The 27,025-nt window shown below is 38.4% G+C and overlaps 2 protein-coding genes across 2 annotated transcripts; both read left to right on the plus strand.

The window, feature by feature from the left end:
- Positions 1-3,192: 3,192 nt before the first annotated feature.
- LOC692942 (histone H1) lies at positions 3,193-4,143 on the plus strand (the record flags this gene model as incomplete). Its single annotated transcript, NM_001046782.1, is given in 1 exon segment — positions 3,193-4,143. A coding segment is annotated over 1 exon segment (723 nt). The 3' UTR covers positions 3,917-4,143.
- An 8,003-nt stretch (positions 4,144-12,146) lies between these two features.
- On the plus strand, positions 12,147-25,488 carry LOC101736380 (uncharacterized). Its single transcript, XM_012696442.4, has 7 exons — positions 12,147-12,459; positions 16,480-16,511; positions 17,309-17,388; positions 18,622-20,264; positions 20,971-21,178; positions 22,159-22,205; positions 23,402-25,488. The coding sequence occupies exons 1-7, from the start codon at positions 12,457-12,459 to the stop codon at positions 23,573-23,575; spliced, it is 2,187 nt and encodes a 728-aa protein (XP_012551896.1). The 5' UTR covers positions 12,147-12,456; the 3' UTR covers positions 23,576-25,488.
- The last annotated feature ends 1,537 nt before the right edge of the window (positions 25,489-27,025 follow it).

Here is a 27,025-nt window from a genome sequence, read left to right on the forward strand (position 1 = left end):
TTTTATTTTTTTAAATAAAATAACACTTATTGCGGCATAACTATAATAGTTAGACATACCTATGCTGTCGCGACACTTTTTGTAAATAATAATGTGTTCTACAAAGTCGTAGTACATTATTTTATTCTATCATCAATAATTTTCGCAGGGCACGCGACGTAAAGAATATTTTACGTAATTTTTCAACACCTTGGGTTACATTATTGGAGTTTTAGTAAGGATCCCAATTTTTTTTTCAAAAAAGATTATAGCCTATGTCACTCGGGAATAGTGTAGCTTCCAAACAGTGAAAGAATTTTTTAAATCGGTTCAGTAGTTTCGGAGCCTATCCAATACAAACAAACAAACATTTCCTCTTTATAATATTACTAGCGACCCGCCCTCGCTTCGCTTCGGAAACATTAAAACACACATGAAACAAAAAAAACAAAAACAAAAAAATTAAAAAAAGTAGCCTATGTTCATCAGAGACAATGTCGGCTTCTAATGGAAAACTTCTACAGAAGTATAGATTGCAACCAAGCTTAAAGTATGTTCTTAATTTGTCACCTACAAACATATCTATAATCCCATATATGTAAATTACCATTCCACATTCGCGGCATATTCACGGAACATATCGACGCTTGAAAGGCAAACGTGACTAAGCGACAATAACTGCTTTGTACATAAATGATAGGCAATAACCATATTCTATGCGCAAAAAAAATATATTTCTAGGTCTATTAAAATCATTTCAATCCTACAGCTACTAACTAGATTCTACTACAGCTAGATTCGTTAAAATAAATTTTGTTTTCAGGTATTTCAACTTTAATTATTAGTCTACTGTAAAGTTCACGCATTGTCGCTTAGTCACGTTTGCCTTTCAAGCGTCGATATACTCCGCGAATAAATAGCTTTTAGGTACGTTACAAATGTTTCTGATATATTTAGATTGCGTCTTACAATCATTAGCCTCTGAAGTTCGATGCAACAATGATATATCTTAAACGCGGGTAGTCATAAAACTTAATCGTTGCGCGACTATTTTTTCTATAAATACGTTCAGAGAGCCGTCACAAAATCCAGTCGGGATGGAGACACGAAGCCAACGCTAGATCGCACTACAGTTTTTTTTTAATTGCTTATATGGGTGGACGAGCTCACAGCCCACCTGGTGTTAAGTGGATACCGGAGCACATAGAAATCTGCAACGTAAATATGCCGCCACCCACCTTGAGATATAAGTTGTAAGGTCTCAGTATAGTTACAACGGCTGCCCCGCCCTTCAAACCGAAACGCATTACTGCTTCACAGCAAAAATAGGCAGGGCGGTCGTACCTACCCGCGCGGACTCACAAGAGGTCCTACCACCAGTAAAAAATAACATATTGAAATTTTTATTAAATTTAATTATACCTATACCTACCTATTCTTCAATTAAGTCTGTGATCGCGTAGATAATTATCATAGGATTCACTAACTGTAAGGTGGATTGTAGTCCCCACGCGACCTGGAACCAGCATCCTTCTTATATTTTTATTTGCTTATCAAGAATTCCTTCCATTTCGGAGGGTGGGGCAGGTGACGTCGATTCACATTGAAAAGATAACCTAATAACTAATTGACATAAAGATTTTTTTGCATATCGATGGCGATCCGTATAGATCCGGTCGCGCGCACCGACTAGGCTGTCAATGACAGTGTCATGGATACGTCAAACAGTATTAACAACAAGAAAACTAAAATTGATTAAAACAAAAACAAAAAAAAGGTTTGTTTATTCACATACCTACAATTTATTCTTTATAGTACAGACAGTTAATATAATAGAGTAATTGCGATAAGATATACAAAATGGCGAGCTTAACTCAACAATTGAGTTATCTACCAGTTAACCGTTCTTAAAGAAGGAAAGCTTTGCATGAGTGGATAGAAGAGTACAATCTAATTAATTTTAAATAATTTACTTATTGATACAATACACAATTGAAGTCGTCGTGGCCTAAAGGATAAGACGTCCGGTGCATTCGTGTTGAGCGATGCACCGGTGTTCGAATCCCGCAGGCGGGTACCAATTTTATCTAATGAAATACGTACTCAACAAATGTTCACGATTGACTTCCACGGTGAACGAATAAGATCGTGTAATAAAAGTGAAACCCACAAAATTATAATTTGCGTAATTACTGGTAGTAGGACTTCTTGTGAGTTCGCGCGGGTAGGTACCACCGCCCTGCCTATTTCTGCCGTGAAGCAGTAATGCGTTTCGGTTTGAAGGGTGGGGCAGCCGTTGTAACTATACTGAGACCTTACAACTTATATCTCAAGGTGGGTGGCGCATTTACGTTGTAGATGTCGATGGGCTCCAGTAACCACTTAACATCAGGTAGGCTGTGAGCTCGTCCACCCATCTAAGCAATAAAAAAAATTTAACAATAATAAAAATAAAAAACACTAATACATAATATATCAGACTATATACACAATTGCACACATAAATAAAATAAATCTATGTGTTTGAGGGTTTGTTTATTTGCATACACTTTATGTATTTGTAAGCATTGACGGAGTTAATGTCTGAGGCATTGTCTGGACAACCAGAGGCGATGCTGAGGTGATTGTAGATGAAGTGGCGTAGCGATCTTAACTGGCGTCCGTGGCACCATACATTTTTAGCGCCCCTATTTAGACTTATTACCTACTGTTCCTTTTTTCCATTTTATTTACGAATCCATATTTTTTATACATATTACACGGTCACTAACAAAATTAAATATGTTTTCCAGAAATCAATTATAATAAAAATAATTAGGTTTGCATAAAAATACATTAAATTAATAATAAAAAGATAACACAAGCACATAATTATTCTCTTTTGTTTATTGTAAGTCTGTGATCTTTAATATTATTTGTCTATAGTGTAATCTTGACTAAATCTATGATTATATAATAGAAGCATACCTAATAGTCTTTAACAATAGAACCATAATAATTTTCTAACTTATAATTTCAATCATAATTATAGTCAAATGTCGATTACTGGGCGACCAATAGTTTCAACTTGGTGTTTCAAAACAACTTCTAGACCTACCCGCCATCAGACTAATATCTTCGGAATGAGGGTACTCCGCACGCAATGATCTCTTTAAAGTAACCAAACGCGCTTACTTAGCGGCTACCGTAGCGAAAAAACTTTCACAAAATCGTAATGGAGTCTGACGAATCGGACGCTGAATCTGAAACGCCTTTGCCTAAAGCGACAGCAATGAAGAAAAAACAAACCATCCAAACCGCCGAAGTCTTGATCGAGAAGAAAAGAACAAAAGACATGATTCACGAGGCTCTCGGCGAACTGAAGACCAGAAAAGGCGTTTCATTATACGCCATCAAGAAATACATCACCGAAAAATACAGAGTTGACGCCGACAAAATTAATTATCTAATTAAGAAGCAAATTAAGAACGGCGTAATTGACGGCGCTATCGTACAGACGAAAGGCGTTGGAGCCACTGGCTCGTTCAAACTGGCTCCCATCAAAGAAAAGAAGAAGCAGACCCCACTAATGCAGAATGAAAACGAAAAAGCAGTGAAAGAAAAAAAGAACGCCAATAAAAAGAAAAAAGAAACAGAAAAAAATAAACCGATCCCCGAGGATAACAAACAGAAGCCGGTTCTTCCCAAAGAGAAAATTGTGAAACCGAGAAGCAAGAAGACAGATGAGAATCAATTGAAAATCACGAAAGCGAACACGAAAAAATCGTCGAAAGACAAAATGGCGGCCGGAGAGGCCGCGGACGCGCCGAAAAGAAAAAAAACAAAATCGTCCAAAGACGCGCAAACTCCCGCCAAAAAGAAGTCCATGCTGATGAGAAGGAAAAGCATAGGGAATATTATTAAACCGCCAAAAATGAAACCTAAGGCTCACGATTAGGATAATAATATTTTAAGCATTTTTCTTTTTTTTAATACAACTATTTAAATGCCTTGACTGCAAAAGATTTTAAATGTTAATAAATTATATGATTTCATTTATAAAAAAAAAAACTCGTTTGATTTCCAATTAAAATAAGAATAAACAAAAAATACATGAAATGGACCGTTCATTTTGAAAGTGGTGTAAGTCCATTTTTGAGAAAAATTAGCTATCACGTAATTCATGCTTAATTTAATGTAATTTTTTTATATATAACTAGTCCGTGTTTAATTTCTCAAAAAAATCCCATGTTTTGTACAACTTAAAATCGGTCGGTAAATGAAATTGCATAATCATCTATTATAAAAGTGGTTTAAGTCCAATTGACAGAGGTAGGTGGCATAGCCAGACCTCATATGATTTGCCTGTATTTTTAAATCACCAAATATAGTAACCTTTAATTTTCTCGAAACAAAAGAAAATGGACTTACACCACTTTCAAAATAAACGGTCCAAATATGTGTGTACAATACTGTGCATCTATGAGGAACTTATTTTCTTTAACCTCTCGCGTCTCCGTATAAAATCAACAAATCATTGATGGATATCATCGTAAAAACTGACGCATGTTTTATCATAGGAACATTAGGAGTCAATTTGAGAATTTAAATCATAAACAACAACGCATTTTAACATCGTACCTATATTATATCATCGCAATACCGTCTAGATATTTCTGGGGTAGAGCAGTTGTGCCATCCGCTGTGAAGTTTGGGAAGGCATCATCTACCAATCTTTTTTTTAATCTATCCTAATATTATAAAGCTGAAAAGTTTGTTTGTTTGAACGTGCTAATCTCAGGAACTACTGGTCCGATTTGAAAAAAATTTTCAATGTTAGATAGCCCGTTTATCGAGGAAAGCTATATGCTATATAACATCACGCTAAGACCAATGCAAGCGGAGCACCAATAAAGAATGTTTCAAAATCGGGTTTTTTTTCCCTTTTGAGAGCTTCCGCTGCGTGCGCTGCGGAAACTGTTAAAGTTTCTCTGAAATAATGTATCAGAGAATTGTTCCCCTTTAAAAGATCTAAAAAAAAGTCCGCGACAGCATATGTCTATATGTTAAGGTTGGCTCTCTATAACGTTTTTTATGTTAAACAAATTTGTTCTAAAATAAAGCATTATTTGTGAAGGTGTTTTTAAGAAAGACGATATACTACGTAAATGAAGAGGCGGGTAAAATTTAGCGTTATGCCAAACTAACTATTCCACGCGGACGAAGTCGCGGGCTAAACCTAGTTCCTTATATGGGTGGACGAACTCACAGCCCACCTGGTACTAAATGGTTACTGGAGCCCATAGATATCAACACACACACAACATTTGAAGTCGTCGTGGCCTAAAAGATAAGACGTCCGGTGCATTCGTATTGAAGCGATGCACCGGTGTTCGAATCTCAGGCGGGTACCAATTTTTCTAATGAAATACGTACTCAACAAATGGTCACGATTGACTTCCACGGTGAAGGAATAACATCGTGTAATAAAAATGAAACCTGCAAAATTATAATTTGTGTAATTACTGGTGGTAGGACCTCTTGTGAGTCCGCGCGGGTAGGTACCACCGCCCCGCCTATTTCTGCCGTGAAGCAGTAATGCGGTTTGGTTTGAAGGGTGGGGTAGCCGTTGTAACTATACTGAGACCTTACAACTTATATCACAAGGTGGGTGGCGCATTTACGTTGTAGATGTCTATGAGCTCCAGTAACCACTTAATACCAGGTGGGCTGTGAGCTCGTCCACCCGTCGTATTTCATTAGAATAATTGGTATCCGTCTGCGGGATTCGCTAGATACGACCATACATTATTAATACGCTTTTATTAGCTTCAGACGTATGTATGTTTGTAACGGAATCTTTGAACATGATTTTGACCCCCTTCAAAACGTCAGATTGACTCGAAATTTGGTATACTTATTAAGAACCGACGACAATACAATATTAAAAAAAATATTGAAAAAATTGAAACTCACCAAAAAAATTAAAAATACATTTTAATAAATTTGAATTAAAAACAGTGTAAGAAAAAAAAGGTTTTATTGTGAAAAAAAGCGTGGGTTGTTTTTCAGGGTATTATCAAAATAACCCTTCTACTTATATCTGTTCATAAAATATTAACTACTGATACCCTGCACCTCACGCTTTTTCTAGTTTTTAGTTGGATTTTGTATAAAAGCATACTTTGTTAGTTTTTTTAATCTATTATTTATTTTTAGAAGCCTTCAGTCGATCTCCGGTCCACGTGGAAAGCCTATCCACGCGCCGGCTGTTCCATTTCTTACGATTTCAACTTAGCGTGCCTTATTACTAAAGATTCAGATGTCATTTTGGCCATAAACCATAAGCAAAAACCAGACAAAACAAACGCGCGAAGCATCCTAATGACGTTCTCACGATAAATAAAATTAGGTATAAGTTTTACGTTTTGAATACTTTAGGTTTCGTGGTTTTTTTCTTTTGCCTACCCCCTGCCAGGAGGTTCTAGGGGTTAAGCTAGCTGCGTCGTCGCTGTCGTCGCCGAACATACTGTGGAAGAGCAACCCGGTCGGCGGTGTATCCCGGAACACCAGCGGCATCGCCCGGGCGGACTGGTAGGACCGCCGTACCGCGGAGACCGACGTCGTTGGTCGTCGACTATCGCCTCGACGACCCGTTGGTCGGGCGTCCTCGGGGTGGCGCCGCGTGTCTGGTTGTAGTGTTGACCGCGGGAACCCCCCTACTCTGACCGGGTTTTGACCCCGGACGGAGATGGGACGTCAGGTGTAAGAGTTCAGGGGAGTCGTTTAGTGCAGTAGGGCCCTAAAATTCCTTGCGCCCGCGGTCTGCTCCCAACACCTTGCAGATCGTTGAGTCCCACATACGCCGCGCGCCCCCTAGACGCGGGGACCTCGTAGGAAAAAAGCTTCACCGAACGTGTAGGCGAAATACACGGCCAAGAAGAATTTGCTAACACTGGCCCTAGCAAAAGCAGTGCTTCGCTGAATCTACCACCGGATCGGAATCGTCACTGAGAAGATCCGGCAAGAAACTCAGTGGGCTGTGTCTGTGGGTTAATTTACTCGTCGAGCCCTTAGTCGCAAGCGACGGGTTCGACGAGAACGGTGACCGGTGCTTGAAGTACCTAAATGCACCGTTAGTGGATCGGGAGGATCCGAAATAACATGATGCTCTCATTAATACAAGGTTAATTAGGTGGTAGGGTTCTGTATAGAAGCCCGCCCGGGTTGGTACCACCGTCCTGTCTATTTCTGCCGCAAAACAGTAATACTGTGTTCCGGTCTGAAGGACAGGATAGCCGGTGTAACATACATAAGGCTGCCCATCCAGGCCAGGATAGGCAGCGCATCTGAGTCACTGATGTAGTTTGGATGTCTATGGGCGACGGTTATCATTTCCCATCAGATGAGCCGTAAGCTCGTCTGCCTATAGAAAGCAATAAAAAAAAAAAATACCTACCTATATAAAAAAAAAAACTACAATAACTTTAATAAGACACCAATTTAAATTCCCGGTTTAATCTAATGGTTTTTTTTTCAATAATTAGAATACTTTGAAGTTTTACGTGGCCGCAAATTTCTCATCGATCGGCATGAATAATACCTACTTACGAGTACAATGATAATGACAATACACGAGATCCAAGATATCAGAGTGGTTTTAATTAAATAAATAAATAATAATAAATATTTACTAACAATCACGCCACGTTAACTGGTCCCGTGATAAGTTCGTAAAGAACTTGTGTTACAGGTACCAGATAACGGAAATAAATGTAAGATTTTTATTATACACATACATATATTTAAGATACATCCATAACCCTGGAAAAGACATTTATATTTATCATACAAATACCTTCCGTTGGCGGGATTCGAACCCGCGACCCCCTTGTGTAGTGACCATGTCACTTACCACTACACCAGACGGCCGCTTTGTCTCCGCGTCGCGCGAAAACCGAATCAAATATCTGAAAATACTACCGTCTGTTACTTAAGACCGGTCCATTGCTTAAGACGCATTGGTGTATGATGCGGTAAGGGGTATCTTAGCCTCAAGATAAAGGCCCACGTAACAAGCCTCTTCCGATATTAAAACGATACATATTGAGGGGAGAAAATCGAGGGATGAAAAACTATTATTTTTGGTTTAAAAGAAATTTATGCAACATCACAGGAGTCTCTTTTTATTTTATTTTTTTATTGCTTAGATGGATGGACGAGCTCACAGCTCACCTGATGTTAAGTGGTTACTGGAGCCCATAGACATCTACAACGTAAATGCGCCACCCACCTCGAGATATAAGTTCTAAGGTCTCAGTATAGTTACAACGGCTACCCCATCCTTCGAACCGAAACGCATTACTGCTTCACGGCGGAAATGGGCGGGGTGGTGGTACCTACCCGTGCGGACTCCCAAGAGGTCCTACCACCAGTGATTACGCGTATTATCATTTTGCGGGTTTGATTTTTATTACACGATGTTATTCCTTCACCGTGGAAGTCAATCGTGAACATTTGTTGAGTACGTATTTCATTAGAAAAATTGGTACCCGCCTGCGGGATTCGAACACCGGTGCATCGCTCAACACGAATGCACCGGACGTCTTATCGTTTAGGCCACGACGACTTCAGACGACCATGCATCCAATTGACTTGAAACTTGGTATCTATGTAATGCGTTTCGGTTTGAAGGGTGAAGCAGCCGTTGTAAATATTCTGAGATCTTAGAAATCATATCTGAAGGTGGGGTGGCGGCATTTGCGTTGTAGATGTCTATGGGCTCCAGTAATCACTTAACACCAGGTGGGCTGTGAGCTCGTCCACACATCTAAGCAATAAATAAATAAAAGATGGCACATATAAACAAAAAGACGGCAACCGTCATATACAATGCGGTGGTGATGTTGAATTATCTCACTGCCCACCAGAAACCTTCAGGAGTGAGATCGGAATCCAAATACTTAATTCACGTCCACTTCCACTATGAAGAAATCGAATCGTTTGATCGAAATCAAATAGGCAAGCTTTATATGTGATAGCCGTACTCGTCCGCTTCGCTGGGCATTTAAAATTAACATTATTATTTCTCACCCCCACAAAGATTCTCATCATTAACGCCCCCGCAACTGGTGTAGGGAGTCCAACACTCATATAAACATTAGCCTATCCATTAAGTACATGTATTTTCTACATGGATACCAAGTTTGAAGTCAATTGGATGCATGGTTCAGTAGTTATAACGGAACATCCGTAAAAACCACTGTAGATTTATATACAATTAATATAGATTAGCTATATAGTCTTTCGCGGTTGATGCTTTACAGAGCCTCGCCCGGGCTTTCCTAAAGCTGCCTCATGCGGCTTAAAGGTCCGATAAACGAGGCTCCGACGAGCTTTCGAAAAGTCAACCCGTCCAACGGACTCCAATAGGCAATGGTGGATTTACACTAAGGGCAGTCGGGGTAAGTGCCCAGGGCGACAAATTTTTAAGGCGGCAAAATTTTGAAAGTAAAAAGAATTTTTTTTTTGTTATCAGGATTGCTCTTGGTAATGAATTCTGTAATTAATAATTTTCTGTTTAATTGATAACTCAAGAAATTCAATTCATTCATTATTTATGAATTATTATAATAATTTTGGCACTCTTCGTAAAATTAACAATCAAAATGATTTAATCAGTTTATTTCCTTGGAGATTTAAAATAATATAGCCGATTTTAATATTTACCGGAACTAAAGAATTTTTTTTTTTTCATGTGTAATAATTATGTGTCAGCCTTAGTGCCAAATTTATAATTTTTTAAAAAAACACACTCATACATATAGGTACATACTAATATACGTATGAAGCTAATAAAAGCGTATTAAAAATTACTAGTTACTTATATAGGTATCACTTCAAATGACTACAGGAAAATGGCGCCAAAAATATGTATTGAGATTTTTTTTTTCTTTTTCGATGCGTTTTATTTCCACAACCTTTCAAACATCACAAATGGTTTTGCTTATTTTGAAAGATTTAAAGTTTTTTTTTTATTGTACCGGAATTTTTATTTTCAGGGATTTTATGACCTGGTAGCTAAGACCTTTAAGTCATGTCTTATTTTAATTTATATTCATATTTATATGAAAAATGATATTATGGAGTGAAATGAAATGAAGATGATTAATTTGAGACATTAATCGACTGGGATAAAATTAAATGAAATGAGATGAATGGGATGAAATATAATCTCAGTAAAATGGTGGTCATTTAATAAGATTCTATCAGTGGACTTTTTGGAGGATCCCGAAAAGTAAGGTCCAGCGGCTTTGTTTCATTTTCCCGCATTTGTGCACTTTCACAGGATATTAAACAGTTAATAAACCACCGTTATTACACATTTAAATCTGAACAAACACTAAATAGACAAAATAAAACAAATCACACAACTTCATTCCTCGCGTTCCCGCCAAAAACTCCGTACCGGAATTTTGACACCAAATTAATACAGTACATACATTTTTTTTTTTTTTTTTTTTCATTTGTTTTGGAGACCTTCATAGCCCGCTGTGTTTTTTGCCTGATCTTGTCAGCGGGTCGCTATTCCGATCCCATGGTAGATTGAGCAAAGCACTGCTCTTGCTAGGGCCAGGCTGAACCCCAAGGACTCTTTCGCCAGTTAGGATGAAACCAGAATAGCCCCAGAATAAGTTACTGGCAGTGAGGTAACAGTAAAAAAAAAGAGATTTTTGGCGGGAACACCCGAAGCGAAGTTGTTTGAATTTTTCAATTTGATAACTTAGTATTTCTGCAGATTTAAATGCGTAGTGAGAATAGTTTACTAAATGTTTAGCGTCTGTGAAAGTGCACAGGTGTAAAAAATGAATAGAAATGACAAAAAGCCACCAGACTCAGGTTCCGCCAAAAAGTTCATTGAACTCTCAGTAAACAACTACCATTTTACTGAGACTTTATTCCAATCCATCTTATCTCGCTTCATTTATTTTCATCCCAATTTATATTACGATTAAGCACAGTTTTTAAATAATTAACTCCATCCACATTTCGCACCATTTCATTTTTCATTTCACATAAAATGCAATACCGTCTTTACTATAACGGCACACGGGGCCCGTGCCCAGGGCCCCCATTCTCAGGGGGCCCCGAAAGACCGACAATTTCTCTCACACGCTTATTCTCAAAACATTTTTGTCGGGCACATTACACAAGGCATATACTATGCCTATAATAGAAGATTTTGCTCAACAGAAATCCCGAAAGAAACCGTTATCGAAATCGTAACCAAAAAACCAGCAGCATTCTAATATCATTAATGACATATTATATCATACTGTATTTGATTACCTATAATAAATGGTCAGACTCCGTAAAAAATGTTATTATAATTCGCTTTTTTACTTCCCAAAAAGGCCTCAAATTCTTGTGTGCCAAGGGCCCCATCCTAGTTTAAGACGTCCCTGATAAAATGTATGCTTTTTATAACGGAAGATTATAACAAACTCGACTCTGGCGATATTATTGCCAAAACAAAACTCTTTTCAAACTATCACAAACTTACCTACGTTGATTCTTAAACTAATATCAAAGATACAAAATCGCTTTTATGTTCATTTGTCACCAATTAAAAGAGCATTTAACCCAAAAACCTCCGAACATAACCATAATGTTACATTAAAATTGAATTCTTAAAACTTAAATAAATTTTTTGCATCGATTAAGTAGAAACATAGATTATCCGACGGACAATGACTCAAACAAACTATGAAAACACTAAACAATGGCAAACAACAAAATAATATATCCTTATCATTCAATATTTACATAAAATATTCTATATGAAGAGGCAAAAGTTGACATATGCAGTGATAAACAACAACAAAAATAGGCCCAAATTGAATTTTAATCGTAAAAATGTAAGCCATAGTTGTTTGCGATCGAATGACATCATGTTAAAAACAACAAACACACAAATATATCCTCTAACGCTTTCAATCAAAGCACATTATTGTTTACAAGTTATTAATAACCACACTTCCTGTACAGATTTCGTTTACGAGTTTGAAAAGTGTTCTAAAATCTGTCTCTTTCTTGCTAATGAGATTTCGTGCGACGGCAGAGCGAGAGGTTTGGCGGTTTATCGCGAGCGCTCGTCTAGCTCGAGGATAACGGGGTCATAGAACGTGTTTGAATTTCGAAACGCGTCCCGTCCAATGCGCTGCGTTGTTATCCACTCACACACTATTGGTTGGTCGTGGCTTGTACCAAGCGCGTTAAAATCACGCAAAATCGATACGTCTGCGGCGCGTTTGTGTTGGAACGAAGCGATCGCGAGTCCCGTTTTAGGTTCAGTGGTAGAAGGACGGTCGAAATACGTCGTCTCTTTTGTGCTATTCGTTCGGCCATTGTGAATCGAAAGGCGTCTTTGGCTGCCCGTGTGGACAAGTTCCGATGTGATTCTCGAGTTTTTTTGACGTTCGCGTACACGACAACGTTATGGTAAGACGTTTGACTGTTTTATATTCGTTATACTTCGTGGATTAATGTGGTTTAATGCCGGCGTGCTGTGGGAACAGCTGATTTGAGTTCTAATGGCGCTGTTACACTGAAACGACTTAAAGAGTTGGATCGTGCTGTGACGTCACGTATATTCGAATTTCGAATTCGACCAACGTTTCCATTTGGTTGTCATTTCCGCTGCTATTAACGCAATCCGATGTTTTTTCTGTTACTATCTATTTATTATTTTTTTGTTTTATACATATTTTATTTTTGTGTGGGCTATTAAGAGTTTACGTGTTTGTATAAAATCTAATTCTCGTGTCGCCATATTCAAATTTTATTACACGTAACTGAAGACATAAGTTACGACCGCCATTTAATGACAGGTTATGTGACTAATTATCCGCTTGACTTGTGTGCAACTTCAACCCTAAATATCCCCCTCCTCCCCTCAAGAAAAGGGGTGCCCTTCTTCATGTCGACTATTACAGCCATGATTCTTATTTCTTATTACTAAAATAAATGTCTATAATAGTTGAGATGTTTTGTCTCTTTCTAACAATATGGCCGTTGTGTATATTTGTCTCGCTTGCACTTAAGAATGGATCGCGGTGGGGTCCGACATTCCCCCGCAGCGCCCTATATTTAACTTAGTGCTGCGCTTTAATAAATCACCGGGTATCGATAGTCGATACTTTTTGAAAGCATGATTATTTATTATAATTGAAATTGTTAAATATTTTCGTTAATATTTTGTGTACACAAAACGCAGTTATTTTTCTTTTTTCTAGAAAACTGGTAGGCTAGCAACACTTAAATTTAACCATCGCCTATGTCATTAATAATGTCAAAATAGTGTCGATTATAAGCAAAGACTATTCACTTCCCGAGGTCTAGGACATGATTTTCAAACGAGGTTGGCGTAGACTACTCAAGGGTAGGCAATGTCCCTGTCATTGCTGACTTTCATAAGCGACTGTGGGCTGTGTGTCTACAATGACCTTATAACAAAGTATATAATAATATGTATATAATATGTTCCTCTATTATCTGTAGTGTTAGGTATTATGATGGCGATGCGGATTCCAATTTCGATTTATTATACTATTCAATTGAGCTAATTTCAATAGCTCGATCCAAGACAAAGGTTTCAACTAAGAATGGTGCACAATATAAGGTGATATTGTTTCAATTGTCATTATCTGCTGAAAGCTTTTTAGACGGCTGAAACCTAACTCAGATACTCATCTCATTCAAAGCAAGACTCGTATCTATTAAATGACTGTCTTGTTCGGTAACGGCCTATTGGAAACTCCATTAATTATCAAGGTAAAATTGTTGGATTCCTATTACTACTGCAAATCCGTCATGCCCTCCATGTTAATGGGTTAATGACCGTTGACAACTACAACTGAATTCACTGCATATCTCAGTGCATACAAATGTCAAATGCAAAAAGATTCGTAGCTGCGCATGAGATATACCGACGATATATGAGTCGTCTATTATCAAAGGCGGCAATCTGTACATTTGGACAAAAAATTTTTATTGATATGTCAATACAGATTTATTTGAATATAATCGTCTCCTTCAAAGAATACGGTTCAAAACCTGCATTAAATAAAGGTTAATAGTTAACCTGTTATTTATCTAAGATGTCGTTCCGAAGAGTTTTGTGACTGCCAATGGAATACAAAGTCAATAATTCGTTTTTCTGATTTACCAATCATTGTCCAAAAGTCAGATTGCCGCCTTTGATAATAGTCGACTCATATACGCATGAGATATACAAGATTTATTAGATATATAGATTAATTGAGATATTTAAACACCGGCGATTCGACTAATTAAAAAGAAATTATGACAGTTGGGTTGAATGCTGGTAAAAGCTGACCTGATCTGTGACCGAAGACCTGTTGAATGTTGTGAGTGTCTTCTGGATGCAGACAGCGTAGAACTAGTCGTTGTGGCGAGGATTGGGAGGCTAATGTCCAGCAGTGGACGTCTGTGGGCCGAAGGATATATAAGACAGATAGATAAAAGAGACCTTTGATTTGGTTGACGGGAACTTAAGTTCTTACTTAGTCTTCTTCTTAACTTGTGGACAGTTCCTCTCAACCAAGAATCAAATAAAGTTAAAATGGTTCATAGTTAATGCATTACAGATGTCTCAAATTAAAATTTTATATGATGATGTCCATGGTTTCCGGATATAAGTAAGGCTGAAGACTGGGTTCAGTGGCGTAAATTGGAAAAGTAATATAATATCAAGCAGTGGGCAACTGGGGGCCGATGATGATGATGATGTTGATGAAAATAATAATTATAGTCTCCAGTAATCATTACAGCATACTAGGTGACTACTTTAGTAGGTTTACTATTTTCGAAAAAAATAAAATTTAATTTTAAAGCATCGATATATAGTGCATCCCTAAGCAACACAAAAAAAAAACAAAAAACAAAAATGTCTGCCTGTGCGTATTATTACACTAATCCGGTCCCTAACTTTATTTACTATCTAAATCACCCTTACCTGAATGTATATAAGGTATATTTTTCTTCGCATTTACTGCATTTACCGTCTCTTAAATGGTTGACAACATTATCAAGGAATTTCCACACTTATTGTTAGAAAGTTAGAGATGAAATTAGTTTGAAGCGTTCACTAACAATTTATATTACGGGTTTCGTTTGATTTATGAAGTCCGCAGGGGTGGCGTCGAAGCTTTATGGCGGTCCTTTTGTTGAATATTCGCTTCAAAAGATTTCGCAAAGAATTTTATGTGACAAAAAAAAATTCGACTCTCCATTGTTGTTGTTCAAGGAAAATTAGTCTTTATAGACAGTGACATTGGATGTGATTATGTTTTAAAGATTTGTGACTTATGTCTTTCGTTTCTGTGGTGTATAATAATTCAGTTTGAATGGATTCAAAAAAGTGCTTTGCGATTATTATTTTTTTCGTTTTTTTTTTTTTTTGACAACCTATCACTTTGACATTTCATTTTAAATGTGTTCTTTTTTCGAATTTAAATGTGTTCTTTTTGCGAATTTTAGTTTCTCGATGTGTGTGACATGGCATAGTGGATTGGAGAAATAGAGTTAGTGATTGTGTACATGGTAGATTCGAATCAGCGCGTGGACCTTAGACAGATTTTTTTTTATATTTCTCTCGATTCGCTTACCGTGGGTACAGTGCGGTTTTGGAATTCGCGAATTCAAGATTTCTTTCAAATACATTGAAAATAGTATTATATTATTTAATTGCTTTGTTATGTAAATAAATGATAGTTTAAAAAAACTAACAAAACACGCTTTTATAGAAAATCCAACTAAAAAATAGAAAATAAATTTTAATAAATTTGAATTAAAAATAGTGTAAGAAAAAATGATTTTATTGTAAAAAAGCGTGGGGTGCTTTTCAGGTTATTATCAAAATAACCCTTCTAATCATATCTGTTCATAAAATATTTATAACTACTGACACCATGCACACCATTTTTAGTTTTATTTTGAAACTATTATTTATTTTTCATTTTTTAGTTGAATTTAAATTTTTTCAATTTTTTTTTAAACATTGAATTGTCATCGGTCCTTAATAAGTATAAAAAATTCGAGTTAATCCGACGTTTTGAAGGGGGTCAAAATCATGTTCAAAGATTCCGTTACAAACATACATAAGTCTGAAGCTAATAAAAGCGTATTAAAAAAACATATCATTACATGCATATATATATGTATATATATTCATATCATGTATGTTCAAGTTTCGTGAACCTAAGCGGCGGTAGTTGACCGGCAAAATTGTGTCCCGCAAAGTTCGTTGACCCGATAATCAGCTGATTCCTACTGTTACATTCAATGCAGCGAAATTCAATTAAAATATCATCATTATATTCTTATCGTTCGCTGGAGTTCGTTGAGGTCGTGCTCTCAATAAATTAATTAAATTTAAACCACTCGATCCACCAAAGATCTAAATTCGCAAACGCTAATCAGGTCACGTACGCTTTACAGATGCAACAACAATGTCACCAAGATCAGATCGGGTGAGTGAATATATTATATAAGTATAGTTAATACCTGTTACTAATATCTAAAATACTAGTCGCTAAACACTACCTGTTATATACTAGTATCGAAAATACTAGCCACAAGTACGTAGACCCTGGCCATTGATCGTGTCAATGTAATGTTAATAGATTAGCTCATTACCCATATTGAGGTTACTTAAGTACACAACAATTTCTTAAATTTTTATCTTTATTTTAGTACAAAACCATACATTTTGTTAGTATTACTCATAATGTATGTTAGTTACTTAAAAATAAAACACATTAGTATCTGATTATTTATTACAATATTTTTTGAGTATTTCTCAAGGAATTACTGCATAGATCAGAACTCCCTCGATCTTGCTCGATATGATGTAGGTATGAAGTCAGTTACCACTGTGACGCAGTTTTGATAACAATCCGGTCACCTCCTCGTCAAACTCATCGCTCGACGAAGGGCTCGATGAGTAAATCAACCCACAGACACAGCCCACTCAGTTTCACGCCGGATCTTCTCAGTGGGTCGCGTTTCCAATCCATTGGTAGATTCTGCGAAGCACTGCTCTGATCTAGCCAGTATTAGTATAGTCCTGGCTAGTGTAAGCAACGTCACCAGGTTAGAGCTCCGTGAGCTCTCCTATCGTTCGGCGAATCTGACCCCTCGAGGCCACTAGAATGGATAGGAAAGAAAAGGATGACAACCCTAAATATATCTATTATTAATATTTGGTATTAGGTAATATTTGGAGATATGAGTATTGTGCTAGTATTAATAAAAGTATTTAATGCAGGAATCAACAGGGGATGGCCCAGCAGATGGTTTTATGCCCGGTACAAGTTGTTTATGAAACTCAAATCCTTGTGAAACCCGGTAAGTGTTGATACTACATACTATTAATACCCAATTCGACCCTTAACTTTAGTTTCTTTCTAAATCGCCCTTAACTAAGTGGATTTGAGGTAGGTATAGTTTTATTGACATTTACTGCATTTACTATATCACTGTATGATTCACAAAAAAACCAAGGAATTCTCACATCTATTAATGTAAGGGGGAGGGTGATGGGAGAGATGTGCTCCGCACTAAACGCTTCACTTTTCCCCCTTTGCCTCTTCATGAGTTCTGTCTCATGCGAGGTTTGGACGTTGGTTGTTGAGCGACAGGAGGTTTTAGTCAGTTCGACTCTGACATGCTCCGCCCTCTATCCCCAGTGGAGGGCGGAAGTCCGGCGATTTCCTCCTGACCAAAATAAAAATATCTATTAATGTACCTTGAATTTGTCATAATAAACGCCATTTAGATTAATGTTTTGCAACTTTCGATAATCTGGTAAATGGCATCGTAGTCCTCATTAGTAGGTAATCCTCATCGTAGTGTTTTGGTCGCGTTACGAAAGTAGAATGATCTAATTGAAGGAGCTTCGAAAAAAGAAAAGCCTTAGTAGTTGTGTGACTGTATCTTACATTGCTGTTGTCCATGAGCAACAGTACCGACTTAGGAACAACTGTTTTGTTAGTAAACCCATTTTGCTCGCAACACAATTTCTGGAATTGCCGTTCGGATTGTCGATAATACCATTCTCACGGATCGTTTGGAGCCTCTGGGTCTGCGGAGGGACTTCGGTTCCCTCTGTATTTTGTACCGTATGTTCCATGGGGAGTGCTCTGAGGAATTGTTCGAGATGATACCGGCATCTCGTTTTTACCATCGCACCGCCCGCCACCGGAGTAGAGTTCATCCATACTACCTGGAGCCACTGCGGTCATCCACAGTGCGTTTCCAGAGGTCTTTTTTGCCACGTACCATCCGGCTATGGAATGAGCTCCCCTCCACGGTGTTTCCCGAGCGCTATGACATGTCCTTCTTCAAACGAGGCTTGTGGAGAGTATTAAACGGTAGGCAGCGGCTTGGCTCTGCCCCTGGCATTGCTGAAGTCCATGGGCGACGGTAACCACTCACCATCAGGTGGGCCGTATGCTCGTCTGCCTACAAGGGCAATAAAAAAAAAAAAAAAAAAAAGAACGAGATTTATATTAATATCAACAATCATTGATAAGTAATATTTGATTGAACAATGTGAAATATGAAAAATCTGTATTCCAGGGGATCAAATACAACCAAACCAAACAATCTACTTGAACCAACATAACCCACCGCCATGGATCAAAAACGCCCAACACACCCAAGTTATGTACGTCCAGCACATGCCGTCCAACATGGTGCCCAATATCCAACAAAGCATGGACCAAAGCCTTTACATCCAAAACTGCCAGATGCCGCAACAGGCCTACCAAATACAACAACAAATGTTGGCCCAGAACCCCCAAGAGACGAGGCCAATACAAATACAAAATGTCCAAGCTAACATGCTACAGGGCTTCCCCAACATCAGTGCCAATATCCAACACGACCAACAGATACAGATGACGAATTACAATCAAATACCCAACCATGTTCCTAACAGACAGATCATGTCAAACAACCAGCCAATCAATCATCAAACTAACTCACCCCAGACATTGGAAATGCAACGACCCGTGTATATGAATGTAAGGACATCGATTCCCCAGCACAGCATACGCCAACAAATTTTGATTCCTCAAAACACTCCAAACAGCCAACATATAGGTCAAACATACATACAAACTCATGTGCCACAACGACAAATACAGCTAAATAATGTACAGCGGACGGTGACGCCAACATCGGCCAATATAACGCAAAGCCCGAGACCAACACCAAACACAACGCAAAACCCCCCAACTAACGTCCTAACCAATATCAATCCAGTCATTTCAAATGTCCGAAACGGAAATTTCACGTTCAGACCAATCCAACCGAGGACGCCATATAGACACAACTTACCCAACATCGGCGCTCTGACACAACCGACAAACCACTTGCCAAACACGCGACCAAATATCAGCGGGACATCAAGTGTCACAGCCCACATTGTACCGGTCACTAAAACATTGACTGCAACTACGGGTACGCAAATAAACAGAAAAAGAAAAGCTGAATCTCCAGACGATATACCCAAGAAAACTGCCTTAAATCCGGCAACGATAAACGAAAATCCAACAAAACAGAGCAGCATTACCGCAAAAGCGATTTCCCACCCCAACAACGTTAGTATCCCGAGTAAAAACGTAACAAATCCAAACGCAGTACTTAATAAAAACACTCCAATAGCTAAGCCAAATGACAATGCGCCCCAAGATACCAGACTCCAAACACCAGACGCCAATACAGCGTCAGCTAATCAAACGGAAAACGATAAACTAATCCGAAACACAGTCTTCACGCAAGCGAGAGGCAGACTTTTGAACGATAAAGAGCCTCCGCAAGTCATCGAGAAAGAATCTAGACCTGACAATTTAGAGGAGATTCCACGGAACCCGGCTCCGATAAAAGAAGAGGATCCACCTAAGAACAACTTCAAAATACCGGCAACACCCGAAGCTAAGAAGAAAAGGAACAAGCCACCAGTGGTCATTGCGAACAGCGATAAGAACTCTGAAGCATCTGACGAAATCAAAAAAGTTGAAGTCAAAACAGAGGAAGGCGATATCAACGCGCAATTCAGGATAAAACGGGAGAAATACCAGGACTTTCAGCTGGATAAAGACGTGAAAGCTCTCGTCAGGGACAAGATCGAGATGAAACGTGAATTGGAAAGTGGACAACGGATACTGACCCACGTCTTAGATGGCTACGTAATACAAGAGTCCAATATGGCATTCCCGGTGAGTACCTCTAGTTTAAGGTGACACTCATTTTTTTTTTATTGCTTAGAGTGTTGGACGAGCTCACAGCCCAACTAGTATTAAGTGGTTACTGGAGCCCATAGACATCTAAAATGTAAATGCGCCACCCACTTTGAGATATAAGTTCTAAGGTCTCAGTATAGTTACAACGGCTACCCCACCCTTAAAACCGAAACGCATTACTGCTTCACGGCAGAAATAGGCAGGGTGGTGGTACCTACCCGCGCGGACTCACAAGAGGTCCTACCACCAGTATTTACGCAAATTATAATTTTGCGGGTTTGATTTTTATAACACGATGTTATTCCTTCACCGTGGAAGTCAATCGTGAACATTTGCAATTATCAAAAAAATCATTTTTTTCTTACACTATTTTTAATTCAAATTTATTAAAATTAACTTTCTATTTTTTAGTTGAATTTCAATTTTTTCATATATATTTTTTATGTTGAATTGTCATCGGTCCTCAATAAGTATACCAAATTTCGAGCTAATCCGACGTTTTGTAGGGGCTCAAAATCATGTTCAAAGATTCCGTTACATACATACCTACGTCTGAAGCTAATAAAAGCGTATTAAAAACGAATTTCTTTAGGATTATGTCCCGTTAAAAGCGATCCAGTTTATTTTTGTTGTTTCTCTTCTTATTTTCGTCTACTATACCAGCGAAGGTCTCGCGTTCTAGATCAGGAAACCGTTAAAGGAGAGAAAGGTCTACCCTTGCACGATAGCTCCTAATGGCCTAGTCGATAACATCGCGATAATCAAGAGCGAACCAGTTCATCATGTACCCGGAGACATTCCGCTGCTGCCGTACTACCACATGCACGTGAACAGGAAACCAGAAACCCCCGAAGACTGTGAAAACGAAAAGGATTTAGAAACGAAAAAAGGTAAAATTAATGCTTTGTTAAGAGCTATTGCATAGATTTTATCGCGGACTTTGAGCGCGGCGACCGAATCAAGAAATTCCGTAACGAAAATAAAACCTAACACTACCATGTAGCTCGCGTTCAAACATTCACACGTTGCGCTTGTGTAGTGTCTGTAAATAAGCGCGTGGCGTGACATCACACTGCATGCGCATCATGAAAAGTCTGCCCATCTCTCTCTCGCGCGGTCTAGCTTATGAGTGTGAAGGGGACAGTTAATGTTTTGCTTTTGTTAATGCATAGAAATATAGCGTGGTCTCATTTTATTATTGTTTTAATATTAAATTATTATTGTCTAATTATAATTGCATAAGTTGATAAAAAATGCTATTCAATAGCTTAACCGCGGCGGTCTCCGAGTGCCACATGTGTTTTTTAGATAGAACAAGATAGGTCAGTACAAACGTGAGCCAGCAATGTAACACGCCGGTATCTCACGTCAGTTTGTATTCCATTGCGTCCAATACAAAAAGCACAAATACAACACATACATTTAGTGTGTAGCTTAAAGTTTTCCATATTAACAATCACTTAGCTTCAGACCGTTGTTTTTAAAGTATACCTACCCTCATTTTCGGGAAAGACTGTTACTTATGCACTCTGTATTAATAAATACATTATGATCACTGGAGCGATTGGTACTGTTCTCCTATGTATTTTGGCTACTTCATTACGTGTGACGTCATTTGGGGTCAGTTAAAGGATGAACTAAGAAAAGTAATTAAAAAATTATTACCCACATACGACATCATGAACTTTATCAGGCATTTAGCTTCATGATTTAAAAACGATCAAACATTTATCGTTTCCATTTAACTAGTCCTTCGCCCAAGGATCCATATTTTCTGTCGCTGCTACATAAAAATAATTCACATAGGCCCTGTCATTGGCACTGTCGTTGACAGTACGACAAATAAGTTTTTATTTGTTTTGTATTTCAGATAACCCATTCGAGGCCCTCCAACAGACCACAGTGAAATCGTGGACGGTAAATATCCTAAAGTAAATCATATATATGAGTCGACTATTATCAAAGCCGGCAATGTGACTTTTGGACAATTATTGGTAAATCAGAAAAACGAATTATTGACTTTGTATTCCATTGGCAGTCACAAAACTCTTCTGAACGACATCTTAGATAAATAACAGGTTAAGTATTAACCTTTATTTAATGCAGGTTTTGAACCGTATTCTTTGAAGGAGACAATTATATTCAAATCAATCTGTATTGACATATCAATAACATTTTTTTGTCCAAATGCACAGATTGCCACCTTGATGATAGACGACTCATATATGCTATGGAATGAGCTCCCCTCCACGGTGTTTCCTGAGCGCTAAGACATGTCCTTCTTCGAACGAGGCTTGTGGGAGAGTATTAAGCGGTAGGCAGCGGCTTGGCTCTGCCCCTGGCATTGCTGACGTCCATGGGCAACGGTAACCACCAATAATATCTTCACTCTTTACTGGTGGTAGGACCTCTTGTGACCTCTGTAGTGTGGTAGGACCTCTTGTGTCCGCGCGGGTAGGTACCACCACCCTGCCTAATTCTGCCGTGAAGCAGTAGCGCGTTTTGGTTTGTAAGGGTGCGGCAGCCGTTGTAACTATACTGAGTCCTTAGAACTCATATTATCTCAGGGTACCCACCATACACCAGATATCCAAAGGCTAAATAATTTAAGCGACATTTCGCTTAATACACGACACACTGGTTTACTGGTGGTAGGACGTCTTGGGAGTCCGCACGAGTAGGTACAACACTACCCTGCCTATTTCTGCCGTGAAACAATAATGCGGTTCAGTTTGAAGGGTGGGGCAACCGTTGTACTGTTACAAGTGAGACCTTAGAACTCATATCTCGTTGTAGAATTCTGTGGGCTCCGGTAACCACTCAACACCAGGTAGGCTGTGAGCTCGTCCACCCGTCTAAGCAATAAAAATAAAAAATAAAAATAATTGTCTCTTCGCATGGATTCATTATGTTTGTTTCCGTCAGAGAAGCAAATTGGTAGATTCAGCAGATCTTTCGTTAGACACCTCAATTTGGCTACATCCTAACCAATTCTTAATTCCCTTCATCAAAACCCTTCCAACTCCAAAAATACCTACAGTCTTATCCCGGCAAACGATAGGCGAACCTAACGTTCTTTGACTACCCGCAAAATGAAACAAAACCTTTTCCAGGTACACCAACTATCGGAGCATTTATCGAAACACAAATGGGACGATACTATATCGATATTACAGGAGCATGAAATGGATGGCGAATCTTTATTCCTCGCCTCAAAGACTCAATTGACCCAAATCGGTATCAGAGAAGAGCACGCCGATTTCATATGTGATTTCATAAAAAGTTAGGGTAGTCGCAAGTGACTTGTTCGGTCGTGGAACAGTCTTGCTTGTCTATGGCGCTAGAGAGACGGAATGGACGGGGAATCTTTATTCCTCGCCTCAAAGACTCAGCTAACGCAAATCGGTATCAGAGAAGAGCACGCCGATTTCATATATGATTTCAACAAAATTTAGGGTAGTTGCAAGTGACTTGTCCGGTCGTGGCACAGTCTTGCTTGTCTATGGCACTAGACAGACGGAATGGACGGAGAATCTTTATTCGTCGCCTCCAAGACTCAGCTAACGCAAATCGGTATCAGAGAAGAGCACGCCGATTTCATATATTATTTCAACAAAAGCTAGGGTAGTCGCAAGTGACTTGTCCGGTCGTGGCACAGTCTTGCTTGTCTATGGCACTAGACAGACGGAATGGACGGAGAATCTTTATTCCTCGCCTCAAAGACTCAGCTAACGCAAATCGGTATCAGAGAAGAGCACGCCGATTTCATATATAATTTCAACAAAAGTTAGGGTAGTCGCAAGTGAATTGTCCGGTTGTGGCACAGTCTTGCTTGTCTATGGCGCTAGACAGGGATGGCGGCGGTAATGTTGCAATAGCTATGGACTTAACAATTAGCAGCAGAAAGCCGAGAGCCTAAAGCAGAAAGGTTGCTATAAAAAAAATTGGTGGTCTGGATAACGTCAGTAGCAGAACTATTCGGACTGCTAGCTCTGACGTCACGCGAGAAGATAAACGTGTCACAAGCCAACGCTCGGGCCGATCGTGCCTCTCTATCGTTTTTTCTGCGCTCTCGCTTGCACGCTCAGGTGGAACGTGACACTTTTACGTGCGTGCAGCTGATGTTCATTGATTTATAAGACATAATCACGTCAAAAAATCTAACAACACCGTTGATTTATTATTATTTGTAACACGCATTCTCAATCTAGACTTATCCCCATTACACATATGTGTTAACAACAACACAAAACAAAATCCCAAGTTGGCATTGAATTTTGGTCATAAAAAAAAAAAACTACCTTACACTTAGAGTTCTGTAAATTTACTATGGCACGTTTCCAAAAATGAAGGTAGTTCATAGCTAGTCCTTCCTGATATGCTAGCGTTTAATATCATGTATGAAAAAAAAAAAAAACGAAACACGCAATGGAAATCATTCTTCGTGGCTCGAGCAGGTTTTCGATACATTGCGTGCTAACGAAAAACAAGTTCACCACAAGTAACCGACTATTGGTTTATTTCCTACTACATTACTATACTATACTACTATATTACTTCGCTAAAACTAATACCAGAAAAATATAAGAATCTAGACGACATATTACAACAAGTTTTCTCTATTACGCGCCAAATTTTACACCACAGACTTATTAAGCGTAAGCGAATGGCATTATAAAATATTCAAATATTACGTAACTTTTTTTTTCATCCTACCTATGCTGGATAGCCTTGAGAGGCTATTTCAGCTTCGCCCTAACGAGTAAGCTCACGGGGCTCAAACCGTAGTGTTGATAATACTGGCCCTAGCAAGAGCCGTGCTTCGCAGAATCTACCACCGGATCGGAAACGCGACCCACTGAGAAGATCCGGCGAGAAAACTCAGTGGGCTGTGTCTGTGGGTTAATTCACTCGTCGAGCCCTTCGTCTCAAGCGACGGGTTCGACGAGAACGATGACCGGTGCTTGAGATACCTAAAAGCTCCATTAGTGGAATACATAACGAATTTAGTGTGCTTCTTATTAGTGAATTGTGGTCTCAAAGAGATGTTTCTATTTTCGATTAGTCAAATTGTAAATAATGTATATACAAATATATGTATAAAGCCTAATATTAGATATAGCGTGTCTTAAATATGTGATGATGTATTTATAAATATTTTTTAACGATGGGTATTATTAAATAAATGCAATAATTAATTGGTCTGTGTTTTTTTGTACGCGCCCTGAGGTACAGTGATGATTGCTTAACACTGTGTTAATATAGAAATATATGTGTGACTAGCTGACCCGGCAGACTTCAAATGCTTCAATTGATAAATAAAAGACCTAAACTATACAAGAGTTTAGGCTCTTGTATAAAATAAACTTAAAACCAACAAAAGGAATTCGTCTGATGGGGTCAAAGGAAAAGCAAAATTGTTATTTTTATTTAATTCCGAGCATTTTCATATTTATCTACCTTTTAAACCTTCTCTGGACTTCCACAAATAATTCAAGACCAAAATTAGCCAAATCGGTCCAGCCGTTCTCGGGTTAAAATTCGCTAAAGCGAGACTAACGGACAGCAATTTATTTTTATATCTAATATATAAAATTCTCGTGTCACAATGTTCGTTCCCATACTCCTCCGAAACCGCTTGACCGATTCTCATGAAATTTTTATGCATATTCAGTAAGCCTGAGAATCGGCTACTATCTATTTTTCATACCCCTAAGTGATTAGGGTTGTCCACCTCTAACAAATTTTTTTTATTTGGACTTTTTGTTTTGTTATAATGAGGTATTATGTGACTGAATGAGGTTTTGTTATTTTTATTATATATTCCCTCATCGTCCACAGCACTACATACCTCTTTCACTCATTTACCACATCCTTACACACTTACAATAAGTTAGTTTTTTTTTCTACACTAGAAATTCCCTAGAAATCTTATATATGGCAAAACAATGTTTGCCGGGTCAGCTAGTAGGTATATAGATTAGTAAGGATGGAACGTATGAAATATGTGTGCAACGAATCGTTAAGATGTGAGAGAGAATGAGGGTAGGAAAGGGAAAAGAGAATGACAGAGAAAAAGCAAGATTACGAAGAAGATTCCATGAACGAAGCGTAAAAAAACTTAATAATTTTTAATGATTATAATACAGATTATTTTTTATTGCGTAGGTGGGTGGATGAGCTCACAGCCCGACTGGTGTTAAGTGGTTAACGGAGCCCATAGACATCTACAACGTAAATGTCGCCACCCACCTTGAGACATGACTTCTAAGGTCTCACTTGTAACAGTACAACGGCTGCCCCGCCCTTCAAACCGAAACGTATTACTGCTTCACGGCAGAAATAGGCAGCGTGGTGGTACCTACCAGTGCGCGCTCACAAGAGGTCCTACCACCAGTAATCAGTGTGTCGTGTATCAAGCGAAATGTCGCTTAAATTATTTAGCCTTTCGATATCAAAAATTCATACCTATAAGGGTGAGAAATTTATATATATAAAAATTGCTGTTCATTTTAGTCTCGCTAAACTCGAGAACGGCTGGACCGATTTGGCTAAGTTAGGTCTTGAATTATTTTTGGAAGTCCAGAGAAGGATTAAAAGGAATATGAAAATGTTCGGAATTAAATAAAGATAACAATTTTGTTTTTCCTTTGATGTGTCCCCGGACGGATTCCTTTTGTTTGTTTTAATTTTATTTTATACAAAAGATTAGGTCTTTTATTTTTCGACTGAGGCAC

This window comes from Bombyx mori, chromosome 2, assembly GCF_030269925.1.
Source record: "Bombyx mori chromosome 2, ASM3026992v2".
Lineage (NCBI taxonomy): Eukaryota > Metazoa > Arthropoda > Insecta > Lepidoptera > Bombycidae > Bombyx > Bombyx mori.